Here is a 12409-nt window from a genome sequence, read left to right as displayed (position 1 = left end):
AGGACGCTGCTACTTCCACTAAAAGCCTCCCTCAAATAAACTCCTACCTTTTCCCAGCAAAAAATATGACGATAATCGTTCCTAATCCTGCTATGTGTCGTCTTCCCAGTCCCGCCGTCCCCTCCGGTGTGCACCATGACTGGCGAGCCCGTCGTCAACGGCAACGTGACGCTGAGCTGCAAGTCCACTCATGGAAAGCCTGTCCCTCAGTACAAGTGGACCAAGACTGCCCCCATGCAGGAGGTCTTCTTTTCGCCAATGCAAAGTGAGTAATCATCAAGCATAAATAAATAAATAAATTAATAAATGTTGCTGTGCGGACAAAAGAATTGGGTCACCCAGCTTCCAAAGACTGATTTTCAGTGTGAGTTCATTGAGTTCACAATTAACTGGCTCTGGAAAAACAGAGTTTTAAAAAAAACTTAAAAAAAATAATAATAAAAGGTAATGTGATTAAAAATAATAAAATGTTTAATTTGGTGTCTCAATACTTTTGTCCACATCATGCAACTTGAGTTGGAACCTAAGGGAGCATTCACACCGGAAAAGGTCACTTTCCCCCAACGTGACCACGATTCATCATTTCCGCCTCGCTACACGGTCTGTAGACAAACTACTCACGGGGCTTCGAAAACGCCGCCCAACGATTGGTCGGATGATTTTTGGGGGAAAATCACGAGAGTCGGTGAGATGATGCGGACAGCAAAGAGGCCGAAATAAAAATTTACTGTACTTCAAAATGACGCAAAATAAAAGCTGGTTTGACATTAAATTTGAATTTAAGCTTACATAACACTGAGTATGTACAAAAAGCTGCACACACTCTGAGAGGATTAAACAAATGGACATGATAATTAGAGAGCTTGAGGCTTGTTTGCTGGCTCACATCACCGGCTTTCTTTTTATTTACATATTTGGCTCGTATGCATTTACTAAAACTTGCTGCGACAAAAATATGCCACTAAAAATATCCACCCCAAAATAAAAGAGGTTGCTGTAGTTTATCAGTTTTACAACTGCATGAAAATTGTATTATATTTTTTACTCTGATGCAAGATTGTTGTGTCAATATTTTTGTCTGTTTTTTCGTAACCACGCCATGTGTCAAAGCAAAAGCAAACGCGATGCTGTTGCCGTGCTAGCCCAAATGTCACGCACCTCGCTGCTGACCCCAACACAACATTGTTGACTCAGCGGCCTCACGTCAGCCAAAAAAAAAAAAAAATGGTTATGGCAATATTTAGCTGGTTAACGCTGTCCTAGCAACGGAAATATTTGGCCGGCTACTACGGCACTAGCAACAAACAAAAGAAACTAGTTTAGCGCTAGCTAGGGAACTAGCGCGCTAGTATGAAGCTAGTAGCTAGTTGCAGAACTTAAAATGGGATTAAAAAGTAAAATAATAATTTGTTCAGTGTTGGAAAGAATGCGGTTAACAAAGTTCTTGTATTTCGATACACAAAATGTATTTTCCAACGTCAATTGTTTTTCTTTAATCAATACGTCTCTTATCGTTTTACTTTATTCAGCCTTTGTTGTCGTTTGTTGTACTAATGCCGAAAGCGGAAATACGGACAAAAACAAACAAACACTTTCAAATCTGCATGGCCATTTGCGGCCATCTGCTTCAGAACAACTTAGCATCCATTGATGTGCATCGTTTATCTCTTTATGACGCTTAAGTCTTTAGATTTAGCAAATGAATGCTACTCCCTTTGATTGTTGTTTATTTTGCTCGCAATCTTTGAAAAACACAACTCTAGCGGCACTTTAATGTACGCTCGCTCTCCTTTGATACTGGAACTTTTCTTTCATCCATCGTTCTCTCATTTTCTCTCTGTTCCTCTTCCCTCTTTTCCTGTTTTTTTGCCTAATCTAACATGCCCCATGTCATTACTTGATCAGTCCCTCTAAGAGCCCTAAGTTGGATTTGGGCCTGAGAGCATCTCTTCCTCTCCTCATCCCCTCCGCCTCGTTTGCATCACGCATTGCCATTCTTGTTCATGTTTATCTTCTTTCTCTTTCTCTGATAACATCGAACACACATACAAAAAAAAAAAAAAAAGAATGGAGGCCATGCCCTCAGCCCATACTGGTCCTGGGCTTTATGGGTAAGGGTTTCACCTCATTCATCCCTCCATCCTAAATCTTTTTTTGTTAGTTTTAAAGGAGAAAAATCAGTCAGATGACAATATTATGTAAAAAAATTGGTTCGATTTTCTCCTTTAAATCTGTTTTGTGTTAGTATCTCATTGCCATGTTGCTCTATATAAAATGTTTGTGTTAGAACTCTACATTAGACAGTTTGATGTTCTACTAGCTCCCAGGCTGGATTTGTGATTGGCTGTGATTGGTTGTAGTTTTTCATCATCACTCCACATTTAATTTATTTATCCAAAATTAGAAATATCATTAGTGTCATGGACCTAATTGGGTCACCTCTCGGGGTTCCTTCAGCAATTGCCCCGGTTGCCTGCCCCTGTTGTGGCATCAACCAGGGGTCATTATGCATTTCGATTCCAAGAAGCATGTTTTCAAAAATCAACACAAGATGACAACATGCCTCCATGTGTTGTCTGAAGATTGATTCGCAGATGGATTTGTCCTTCTTAACCTTTTTTTTTTTTTTTTTTTTTTTTAAATGGCGGCGTTTTAAAGGCAGCTGCTGCAACAGATTTTGTAGAATGGTAATACTGTGAAAGCACAGCGGCGGACACACGCGCTAGCCGCGGTGTCGCGACCTTTGTGTGCAAAAATATGAGACGGAAATCTGCGCTCGTGCGACGGACAGCGATGTGTATACGCTCGCTGCCAAAGTGACGGTTGGAAACGCATCAGAGGTGGATTAAATGGCGGATTAATGGCAGGAAATAGTAACTAATGAGTCAACACGAGGGTCATATGGACACAATGGTTGTGTCATGACACAGCGGGAACTACTTTCTGGATGCGACATAATTATATTTTCAACTGAGTAAAAATAAAATCATGAAACTTCCTATACACAAAAAAAAAATACAAAACACACAGTTAAGAGCCCTTTTAAAGTAGTAGCAGTAGTGTAAAGTCAAACTGTTATCACTGATTGTGTTGGTGTGAGCAAGTGTATTTGTGTGTGTCTACGCTTATGTGTGTGTTGCTTTCAGACGAGAGACAAGGAACCCTGCGGCTGAGCAACCTGACCAAAAGCATGTCGGGGAAGTACATCTGCCGAGCCAGCAACACAGCCGGCACAGACAGCTGCTCCATTAACCTGGAGGTTATCACCTGTGTGTATACACACACACACAGACACACACGCCACTCCAGGACTCAAGCAGGTCCGATTAACGTGTTGTGTTGTTGTTGTGCAGCTTCCAACGCGGGCATGATAGCGGCAGCCACGCTGGGCTCCATGGTGGGACTGGTCGCCATGGTGCTCTTCCTCATATTCGTCCTGAGGAGGAAGCGGGACACTGAAGAGGAGACAGCCAACGAGATCAAGTGAGAAGTCTCGAAAATAGTGGGAACCATAATATTAGACGCCCCTCCTAAAAGTGTATTGAAGTTATTTATTGCATGGATTTAAAATGGCCGCCACATGATTTGGTTTGCTATTGGCGGGCTGGTTAATTGAAACGTTTTTGTGCGGTCCGTATACAGAGAGGACGCTCAGGCTCCGAAGCGAGTTTCGTGGGCAAAGAGCAACACAGGCTCGGACATTGTCTCCAAAAACGGCACGCTGTCGTCCATCGCCACCAGCCCTCGGCCCGGCGACCACCACCATCACCACCACCGCCAACCGGCCTTCAACTACCCCTACTCGCCCTCGTCCACCACCGACACGGGCTCCGTCATCAACGCCTACCAGCTCCGCCCGGGCGAGGCCAACACCCTGCGTGGCCTGCCGGGTTACAATGCGGGCGGGACCCCGTCGCGGAAACATAAGCGGCCCCCCGCCGCTAACGGGGGCCCGCCCCAGTTGGTCCGCATGCCCCCCGCCAGGACGGAGGGGGCTCAGCCTCAGACGCCGCCCGCCTTCACGGCGTCCCCGCGGGCCAGCTCGTCATCCACGCTGACCCGGGCTGGCACGGTGGCCGTCATGGTGCCTGCGCAGAGCCAAGCGGGCTCCCTTGTGTAGCCTCTGATTGGACAGCAAGGAGGGGGCGGGCTCTAACGTTTTTCTGCCTTGTGATTGGACTTCTCTGTGACCTCCTGCAAGGACATTCTATTCATTCGTACTACTGACTCGGCACATTTTTTTTATTTTCCGGAGAGCAAACAGCTTAGGTTGTGTAGTTTTCAGGCACATTCTCGTTGAGGTTTCTCTGGCTTTGTAAAAAAGAAGCTTCAATTAAGAGCAAAGGAAAAAAAAAAAACCCACAAAATTACAATTCAGGTTTTTATAGAGAATTTAATGGTTGTGGAGCATAATGGATGTGTTGCCTGTGATAGACGGAATGTAAGCTAAAAGAAAAATAGTGAATATAGTTGATGGTGTTGGATTGTTTTTGGTGATTACTGACAGCTAATGTATGAGGGCCTGGCGACATCCCATAATGGGCCCCGCTTTCCGCTGGTTGTGTAGTGGGATTTAGGCGACTGAAAAATTCTGTATACATATGGTGTTATTTGCAAATGTTGAGCAGCTACATGTAGCATTTGAAATACAGTTCGGATGGTTGCCAGTTGTTTTCCAATTAAAAAAAAAAAAAATGACATTCATTTAATGAGGAATTTTCTTGTCAAATGCTGAGATTTTATTTGGAGTGTCAGAATCATTTTTTGTACATACCGTATTAACCAAGGTCACTTGAGGACAAAAATTAGGTGACTGTGATGTGATATAAACATATAAACAAGTCCCGGTATGCTAACATGCTATTGTAACAGAAATCCTCGCAAAGTGACAGCATTAATTTTGAATCATCACAAAATAACGCGTCTGCTTTTTTCTAGATCAAACGAGTCCAGTCCGACCCCACCCTCAAAAGTTCCTAGGCCTCTCCAAAGTGCTGTCACACAGTAACACAAAATGGCGGTCTTCAAAGAAGTCTTATCAGGACTCTGTCAGAAGACTGCGTGAGACGATCATCCTCATTACCTCGTTGGTTCCTGTGGAGGAATGAGCAATCGAGAGTTAGAGCGTATCGAGAACATCAACGCTGACGTAGTGGCTGACCTTCCAAGATCTGATGCACACGGATGTCGCGCACAAACTGCTGCACGGCGTAGTCCTTCAAGTAGCCGTAGCCGCCGTGCATCTGGAGAGCCTGGTTGCAGATCTGAGCAGGTACAGAAGAATAACCAAATGATGACTACGTCGACCACAAGTAGAGAAATTCGCCAACGGTGGGGGTACGCACGTCGAAGCAGTGGTCCGTGGCAAAGAGCTTGGCCATGGAGCAAAGCTGCACGGCGTCCGCTCGCTCCTCCTGAAGCGCCACTGCGGCCTGACGTACCAAAAGGCGAGACGCCACCAAATCGGTGGCCATTTCTGCCAGCTTGAACTGAAGGAACTGCAAATACAATACACGCAGTGTAAATATCACAATTAACTTACATATTGAGCCATTAATAAGTCTCCGACTGACCTGGTTGTTGGAGAGTGTCTCCCCAAACTGCTTACGAACCAACAGGTGGTCCCGAGCAAGCAGGACGGAGGCGTGGGCCGCGCCCAGAGAACATGAAGCTGTTTGAAGGTATGGTTAATGTTCACACTAAAAGCCAAAATGCTAACATTTAGCTCACCTACATGTTACGGTCAAAACAATTGAATACAGATTTAAAAAAAGAAAGAAAAGGACATTACAACAGCAAAGTTTATTCTCTTATAATCACTCCACTCCACCAGGGGGCGATGCTGAAAGTTATATGTCAGAATAATAAAGGAATATGGAAAAAAGTTGTTGCCAAATTAAGACTTCAAATTTGTTTCATGAACTAATTATTGTATTTTTGACTCCATAAGAATATCAGCGATAAAATGAGCAGTTTGTAGTTTTCAAAAATTCACTAGAATGTAGCACTGTGCACTTAGAGCGTATATACAAATAGATATGGGAAAAAAAATACACACCGCTCTTTAAATGTCAGGCTTTATACAGAATATTGAAAAAAAAAAATCCCTGCTTAATACGACCTATATCCTGTGCGACTCAATTGAAAAACAATTATATGCCACCTCACCAATATTAATCCTGCCTCCGTTCAGTCCTTTCATGGCAATAGTGAAGCCTTGACCTTCGACTCCCAGCAGGTTGCTTGCAGGTACAGCACAGTCCTCAAATATGACTGCCCTGGTGGGCTGTGAGTTCCACCCAACCTGAGGAAGGCGCAAACTAAATTGTGACTGACATCTAGTGGTCTCCCGCAGCTCTACAAAAACAACCGCCATTACCTTTTGTTCCTTTTTGCCAAAACTGAGGCCCGGTGCTCCCTTTTCCACGATAAGACAAGAGATGCCTTTCGGACCTTTGGCTCCTGTGCGACACATGACCACGTAAACGTCCGAATCGCCACCGCCGCTGATGAACGCCTGGAGTCACATAAGAGGTACGCCCCACATTAATGTTGACAGATCATGGTGTCCGAATTTGATGAAAGGTTTTACCTTCGAACCATTCAAGATGTAATGGTCACCTTGGCGCTGCGCACTCGTCAGGAGCGACGCGGCATCACTGCCGCTGCCTGAAATCACAGAAGACACATTCAAGTAACGGAGTCCGAGAAGTGTATCGATTCGTAGTATCGGAGGTAACTGACCGGGTTCAGTAAGGCAATAAGAGGCAAATTTCTCCATGGAACACAATTGAGGACAGAACGTTTGCCTCTGCTCCTCGCTGCCAAAGCTGTCAATCATCCAGGCGCACATACTGCATGCAAACTACAAATTAGGGACACTTTCACATTTTAATGACGTTCAATATAAAATCTGCAAAATATTCTTGTTATTTGTCAATTGCATCATATCGAGAACCCAAAATATCAAAAGCAGCTCTCCGTTATACACATTGAAGGACACATACTTATGGATACTGATGTAGGCGGTGGTGCTGACGCATCCGGTAGACAGGGCCTCGAAAATGACCGATGTGTCCAAGCGAGACAGACCTGAACCCCCGACGTCCGGTTGGACGTAGATTCCGCCGAAGCCCAGTTGAGCCGCCTTGCGCATGGTTTCCACCGGGAACACTTCCTGATGGTAAAAGCAGAATAACCTTTTATTTCAGGAGGTGTTCATTTTTGAGTGTTTAACCAACCTTCTGGTCCCACTCTGCCATGTGCGGGGCCATTTCATTGGCCGCAAAGTCAAAGGCCACTTTCTGGAACTCCTTCTGCTCATCTGTAAGGCCGTGAGATGCTGGAATAATAATAAAAATACAATTTAATTGCAATACATAACGGGAAAAAATAGTGGGCGGTACTATTGAAGGGGTGCGGGTATCTTTGACCAATGAGGCAAGGAGCGCCTCTTGTCAATGACATTTAAGCTAAATGTACACTTAAAAAATGGCCAAACTGCATTAATTGGTGGTTAAATGACATTTGAAATGCGTCTGGATCGTTATGTAGAAATGCGATTGTCTATAACGAGACATTACGCAAATGAATATATTGATGACGATAAATTTATGCGCACTGTTTTACATGAACTTACGATCGATGCATGAAGCTATCCCTCGTCTCTGTGGACTTCGACAGGCGAATAAACGGCGACTCCTGCAAATGGTCGCTGTCAGTCGGGCGACTCTCACCAGCGACCCGACCGCCATGTTTTGTTGTTTTATTTTTTCTACCAATCGGCGTTATGTCACGCCAGTCGCTAGGGCTTCTGGGATATGTAGTACTGGAACGAGCGCCAATGAATGCGCCGGTGAGGAAGCCAAGCGTCGCTTTTTGTGACGTCACGCATTCCGGATTTGCGCGGGTTTTAATGGCCGCTTGAAGAGGTGACAGTTGTGACTTTAAAGGTATGACTTTAAAATTAACTCTCACAGCGACATTTTAAACTTACTAAGCCTTAATATAATATCTTATAATGTTTGTGGATCTCTTAATAATCGTTTCCGCCAAACTAATCTTAGCAAAACATGTTTTTGCTATCTTTAGAAAATAAATGGATGGACATGTTTAGCTAATTTGACCTACTCGGACTATTAAACACCGAAGCTTTTTTTTTTTTTTTTTTTTTTTTTTAACCAAACCTTGAGAACATTAATGTAATGTATTGAGATAGTCTTTCTCTTAAAGATTATATTTGCCCTGCATTAGTTTCTATTCCTGTACTAAATATTGACTGTATATCAATGAAATTCAAGTCTACTTAAAACGTGAGATTTTAAAACGCTTTGTTACCTACAGAGAAACAATGCCTCCAAAGAAGAAATTGAGAAAACTAACAACAAATTCAGGTTGGTTAAAGCATTTTGTTCAGTACATCCATTTCGTCCAGTTTGTTTAAAAGCACAGTCTATGTAACACAGACGAGGACGCTAAAGAGGTTGGTTCTTCTCCAAAGCCGAGCCTCAAGAGAAAAGCTTCGTCTTCTGCCGAGGCTTCCGAGGAGCCGAGCGCCAACCAGTATTGTCGCTGGCTCATGAAGTCTGAGCCAGAAAGCCGCTTTGAGAAAGGCATTGACGTCAAGGTACCATACGTGATGTGACTACTCGAGTGTGCTTGCAAACATCTCATCATCATTCAATCCACAGTTTGGAATTGAGGATTTGAAGGCCTTACCCAATCAGACCAGCTGCTGGGATGGTGTCCGCAACTATCAGGTAGAGCTGCAAAATTAAACGGTTTCTCAAAAAGATTCACTCGCAGTTTGAAGTTTAGCTCTGTCTTGGTCAGGCACGTAATTTCATGCGGCAAATGAAAGAGGACCAGTTGGTTTTCTTCTACCACAGCAACTGTAAGGAACCTGGCATAGCAGGAATCATGAAAGTAAGATGTATATTGTTCTACTTACCAAATGTAATTTTTATTGAATGTAATTTCTGCTTTTTGTACAGATAGTGAAGGAAGCATATGTTGACCATACTCAGTTTGATAAGAAAGATGTTCATTATGACGCTAGCAGCAAGCCAGACAACCCAAAGTGGAGCATGGTAAGAAAAATAATCTAAACAATTAAAAAAAAAACTTTTTTTAACACTTGTAATAAGTCTAAACTTCTTACATGACAAGAAGGATTGATGACGACGCTGCTGGTGTTTTTGACTCCTAGGTGGACGTTCAGTACCAAAGAATGTTGAAGCGTTTTCTTCCTTTAGCCGAGCTCAAAGAGTACCACCAGCGACATAAGACCAAAGGTGGCCCTCTGAAGGACGTCATGCTCTTCACCAGGGCCAGGCTGTCCGTGCAGCCTCTCACCTCTGGTAAGTGATGAGATCATTTAAAGTTTGGCATCAGCGTAGGTGCCAACTTTTTATTATCATCCCCGCAGAGCAATTTGACTTTGTTTTGAGCTTGGAGGACCAAGAACCGCTGTAAGTCTTTGATTTTCTGAAATAACTCATTGTAAAATGTTTGGGGTGACGGATAAAACTTCAATGGAAAAATACGTGTGACATTTTTTTTTTTTTCCCCATTTGGCATCAATTTATTTGACCATTTGGGGACAATGAATCCAGTCATAAGCGCTTTGCAAAAAGATCTAAATAGCTCTACTTTCAAAGACTTAAAATCATGTTTGGTGGCAGGAGGACACACGCAGGTGTCGAACCAAACTAACACTTGGATGTCGCAGCCGCTGGAATGCCGCCTTGAACCGCTCTTATTTACACATTCGCACCCGTTGGACGACACTCGTTCACATTTCAGAGCTCCCAACCGGAATGTTGTTCGTTCAAAATAAACTAAATCAATTAAAGCGTTAAAGAGTACACACGGAATGGCGTTAGCGTGAAAATCGGAGGAATTCTAACGCGTGAGGTGATTTAGTTTGATTCCCAGCAAAACAAACAACAAAGCTAGGACGGATGAGTCCAGTCTAGTCTCCCTTCGTCGTCATCCCTCAGACAGGAAGTTGCCTCACGGGGACCCCCGGTCCGCTCGAAGGCGAGGCTCGTACCCGCCCTCCTCCTTGGCGCACTGCTCCAAGGCGCTCTCCGAGGCGGCCGAGCCCTCGTAGCGCTGGGAGGCGATGGCGGCCTGGTGGGACATGCTTTTCCTCACCACGTCGCCTTTCCGCCACAGCGTGATCTCCTGGGAACGCGAGGGGAAAATAGCGCTACATATCAGATAGCAGGGTTCCGTGCCACTTGAAGACAAAATGGCTACCTGCTGTTTAAAGTAACGTCTCTCCTCCTCGTCAATCAGCACCAGGTTTAGGTAGTAGCGTACTGAGAACTTCTTATTAATGTCTCGCATCGTGGGAGTCATGTCGTAGCCCGCCAAGAACAGCCGGATGGGGATTGACTCGCCTAAAAACAAAACACAATGTGATTATATAATAATAATAATAGTGAATGAAATTTCATTTGTTTTACCCCTGACTGGTGCTCCATCCATTATCTCATACTTGGCGATGGTGTCGTTTTCATGATACACGCTGGGGCCTGTGCCGGTCGTCTCCCGCTTAATAATGTCGATCTCCATGTGCTTTATCTTAATCCTCACCAGCAAAAAGTAGATTTTCCCCACAATGACGTCTTTCAGGTGGTATCTGTTAGAGGGAGAAGGTGATCCAATTCAAGAATCGTGATGCTAATTAGGAACTATTTCTTGTCTTACTTGGATTTATTATATTCAAACTCAATGTGGAGACAGTCCTCGATGCCGACTTCCATTTTAATGGAGGAGTTGAGTTCGGGGTACGTGCTGAGTGTGTGCACCACGATGTCCAACTCTTTGCTGATGTCGTTAAGTCTTCGGATCACAGTCGCACGCAGGAAGTACCTGTGGGAGTTACAGTAAATTGGCAACTTATTTGCCCCTCCCTAAAATGAAGTGTCTATTCCTGCTGTGAGCTGTCTACAGAAACATTTGAGAGGTCGCTACAGTTTGTGAAGGTTTACCTGAGTTTGACATTTTGGCCCGTGTAGGACTCGTAAGGCTTTTCCACGTGAGTGAACTCAAAATCGAATGTCTGCGACTGGGTCATCTCACCGGGCCTCGCCAAGTCTTTCACCAGGGAAACGAATTCGTGGTGATTCCCTCTGTCGTAATACAGCTCTGAAAACACAAAGTAAGTGCATTTTTGCTTTCCTCTTAAAACACGAGTAACACAAGTTCACAATTGTGTACATGCATTGTGTTGATGCTTTATGATCTTCTCTGTTCTAAGCGCTTTGCCGCCATCTTGTGGCATCTATGCAATTACAACCACTTTTTGGGGTATCAATTTTTCAGTTTTTTATTGTTTGGCAGAAAATAGGCGTTGAGGAGATTAGAGGTGTGCTACACGAGTTTTTTTTTTTACTTTCCCCCCCATTTATGTTCTGACTAAACTGGGTTACAAATGTAGGGCACCGCAGCTTCGAGGCGTGCTACAGTTCCTCCGATGACCTCCTCATCTTCTGCATGAGATAGATAAAGTAGATTAATTCCTTACCAATCTGTCCGACAAATTCAATCTTGATGCCCTGGTGCTCCAGCCTCTTTCCGGGGCTCTTGAGCGTGACGTTGACTCTGCCGCTGACGGTCTCTCCGTCGTAGAAGAGAAAATATTTGTCCTTCTTGCCATCTTCTGTCTTGTGCTCTGCCTTCTTCCTCGTCTCGGCGTCGTTGAGCACCACGTCGATTTCCGCAGTTTGTCCGAAACTGAAGAAGCTCATTGTTGTCACCTTTTTAAAATTGTATACAGCTATAGCACAAGGCCCGAAGGTTAAATTTCCCTCCGTCCGCAGGCCGCGGCACGGTTTTTTTTTTTTTTTTTAATAGTGGACGTATTTGTATTGCAAACACGTCAAGTGTCCATCATGCCCAATTGCGGGAACGACGGGGCGGAACACGATAACGATACGTGCGGCTCAACACAAATCAAAATGTCCATCGATTAGGGAAAAAAAAAAGAAAAAAAACGAAAAACGACGTTTTTATTCTTTTTCAGCCGCAATTTTTCCCGAAAATGTACACTCGATGTGTGCCTAACACGTTCGCGGCGTGAATATCGCTACATTACATGGTTGTTTTGATCCGATAAGAGAATGTAGCGAGTGTTGTCAAATACGCAGGATGTAAGACATCTGGGTCGACTCTACTACTTCCGGGTAAACGTGGCTACAAAGTAAAAGCATATTAAGCAGTTACTCACTGACCGGAAGTATAGATACACAATAAGAGCTAGATGTTTAAACATTTAACTCGTTTACTTCTTGTATCAATTAAATTATTATTAATATTTAAAAGTAAGCTAACAGGAATAAAGGACGCATAATAGTTAAGAAAACTTCTAAATAATAAAGAAAAAAAAGATATTTTCAAT

The 12409-nt window shown here is 43.8% G+C and overlaps 4 protein-coding genes across 6 annotated transcripts in view; 2 read left to right on the top strand and 2 right to left on the bottom strand.

Annotated features, from left to right (window-relative positions):
- esamb (endothelial cell adhesion molecule b) overlaps positions 1-4709 on the top strand; it is a 32854-nt gene extending 28145 nt beyond the window's left edge. For 2 of the 3 annotated variants that reach the window (XM_088380042.1, XM_088380044.1), the window contains 5 exons: positions 110-265; positions 2067-2111; positions 3147-3269; positions 3354-3483; positions 3643-4709. In XM_088380042.1, coding sequence (XP_088236168.1) covers positions 110-265; positions 2067-2111; positions 3147-3269; positions 3354-3483; positions 3643-4120 — 932 coding nt within the window. In that variant the 3' untranslated portion in view covers positions 4121-4709. The remainder of the gene's footprint in view (positions 1-109; positions 266-2066; positions 2112-3146; positions 3270-3353; positions 3484-3642) is intronic. The other variant, XM_088380043.1, reaches the window with a different exon arrangement.
- A 7-nt stretch (positions 4710-4716) lies between these two features.
- Positions 4717-7799, bottom strand: acad8 (acyl-CoA dehydrogenase family, member 8). The gene is made up of 11 exons (XM_088380045.1): positions 7640-7799; positions 7242-7342; positions 7008-7177; positions 6745-6854; positions 6593-6669; positions 6380-6517; positions 6169-6304; positions 5574-5671; positions 5346-5498; positions 5162-5264; positions 4717-5094 (listed from the first exon to the last, which is right to left on the bottom strand). Exons 1-11 carry the CDS (start codon positions 7752-7754, stop codon positions 5039-5041), a joined length of 1257 nt encoding a protein of 418 aa, XP_088236171.1. The 5' UTR covers positions 7755-7799; the 3' UTR covers positions 4717-5038.
- An 83-nt stretch (positions 7800-7882) lies between these two features.
- Positions 7883-9542, top strand: thyn1 (thymocyte nuclear protein 1). The gene is made up of 8 exons (XM_088380645.1): positions 7883-7952; positions 8344-8393; positions 8466-8626; positions 8691-8759; positions 8833-8925; positions 8994-9089; positions 9209-9359; positions 9428-9542. Exons 2-8 carry the CDS (start codon positions 8351-8353, stop codon positions 9472-9474), a joined length of 660 nt encoding a protein of 219 aa, XP_088236771.1. The 5' UTR covers positions 7883-7952; positions 8344-8350; the 3' UTR covers positions 9475-9542.
- On the bottom strand, positions 8936-12181 carry LOC148395626 (vacuolar protein sorting-associated protein 26B-like). The gene is made up of 6 exons (XM_088380642.1): positions 11537-12181; positions 11001-11157; positions 10717-10881; positions 10473-10648; positions 10264-10406; positions 8936-10188 (listed from the first exon to the last, which is right to left on the bottom strand). Exons 1-6 carry the CDS (start codon positions 11757-11759, stop codon positions 10015-10017), a joined length of 1038 nt encoding a protein of 345 aa, XP_088236768.1. The 5' UTR covers positions 11760-12181; the 3' UTR covers positions 8936-10014.
- Between the last annotated feature and the right edge of the window lie 228 nt (positions 12182-12409).

Source organism: Syngnathus floridae, chromosome 7 (assembly GCF_059516105.1).
Source record: "Syngnathus floridae isolate MCC-2025c chromosome 7, RoL_Sflo_1.0, whole genome shotgun sequence".
NCBI classification, from domain to species: domain Eukaryota; kingdom Metazoa; phylum Chordata; class Actinopteri; order Syngnathiformes; family Syngnathidae; genus Syngnathus; species Syngnathus floridae.
The sequence above is the reverse complement of the archived record's forward strand: the minus strand, read 5'-3'. Positions and strand labels throughout refer to the sequence as shown.

What these genes read in the sequence shown, in the direction of transcription:
- acad8 (XM_088380045.1), bottom strand. Translation starts at nt 7,754, where the DNA reads ATGGCGGTCGGGTCGCTGGTGAGAGTCGCCCGACTGACAGCGACCATT. An exon ending in AGACACTCTCCAACAACCAG is followed by an intron (nt 5,499 to 5,573) that starts GTCAGTCGGAGA and finishes TTGTATTTGCAG; the next exon opens with TTCCTTCAGTTCAAGCTGGC. An exon ending in TGTGCATCAGATCTTGGAAG is followed by an intron (nt 5,095 to 5,161) that starts GTCAGCCACTAC and finishes ATTCCTCCACAG; the next exon opens with GAACCAACGAGGTAATGAGG.
- thyn1 (XM_088380645.1), top strand. Translation starts at nt 8,351, where the DNA reads ATGCCTCCAAAGAAGAAATTGAGAAAACTAACAACAAATTCAG. An exon ending in AGAAAGGCATTGACGTCAAG is followed by an intron (nt 8,627 to 8,690) that starts GTACCATACGTG and finishes TTCAATCCACAG; the next exon opens with TTTGGAATTGAGGATTTGAA. An exon ending in ATGGTGTCCGCAACTATCAG is followed by an intron (nt 8,760 to 8,832) that starts GTAGAGCTGCAA and finishes TGTCTTGGTCAG; the next exon opens with GCACGTAATTTCATGCGGCA.
- LOC148395626 (XM_088380642.1), bottom strand. Translation starts at nt 11,759, where the DNA reads ATGAGCTTCTTCAGTTTCGGACAAACTGCGGAAATCGACGTGGTGCTC. An exon ending in GGATGGAGCACCAGTCAGGG is followed by an intron (nt 10,407 to 10,472) that starts GTAAAACAAATG and finishes TTTTGTTTTTAG; the next exon opens with GCGAGTCAATCCCCATCCGG. An exon ending in GACGTTACTTTAAACAGCAG is followed by an intron (nt 10,189 to 10,263) that starts GTAGCCATTTTG and finishes TCGCGTTCCCAG; the next exon opens with GAGATCACGCTGTGGCGGAA.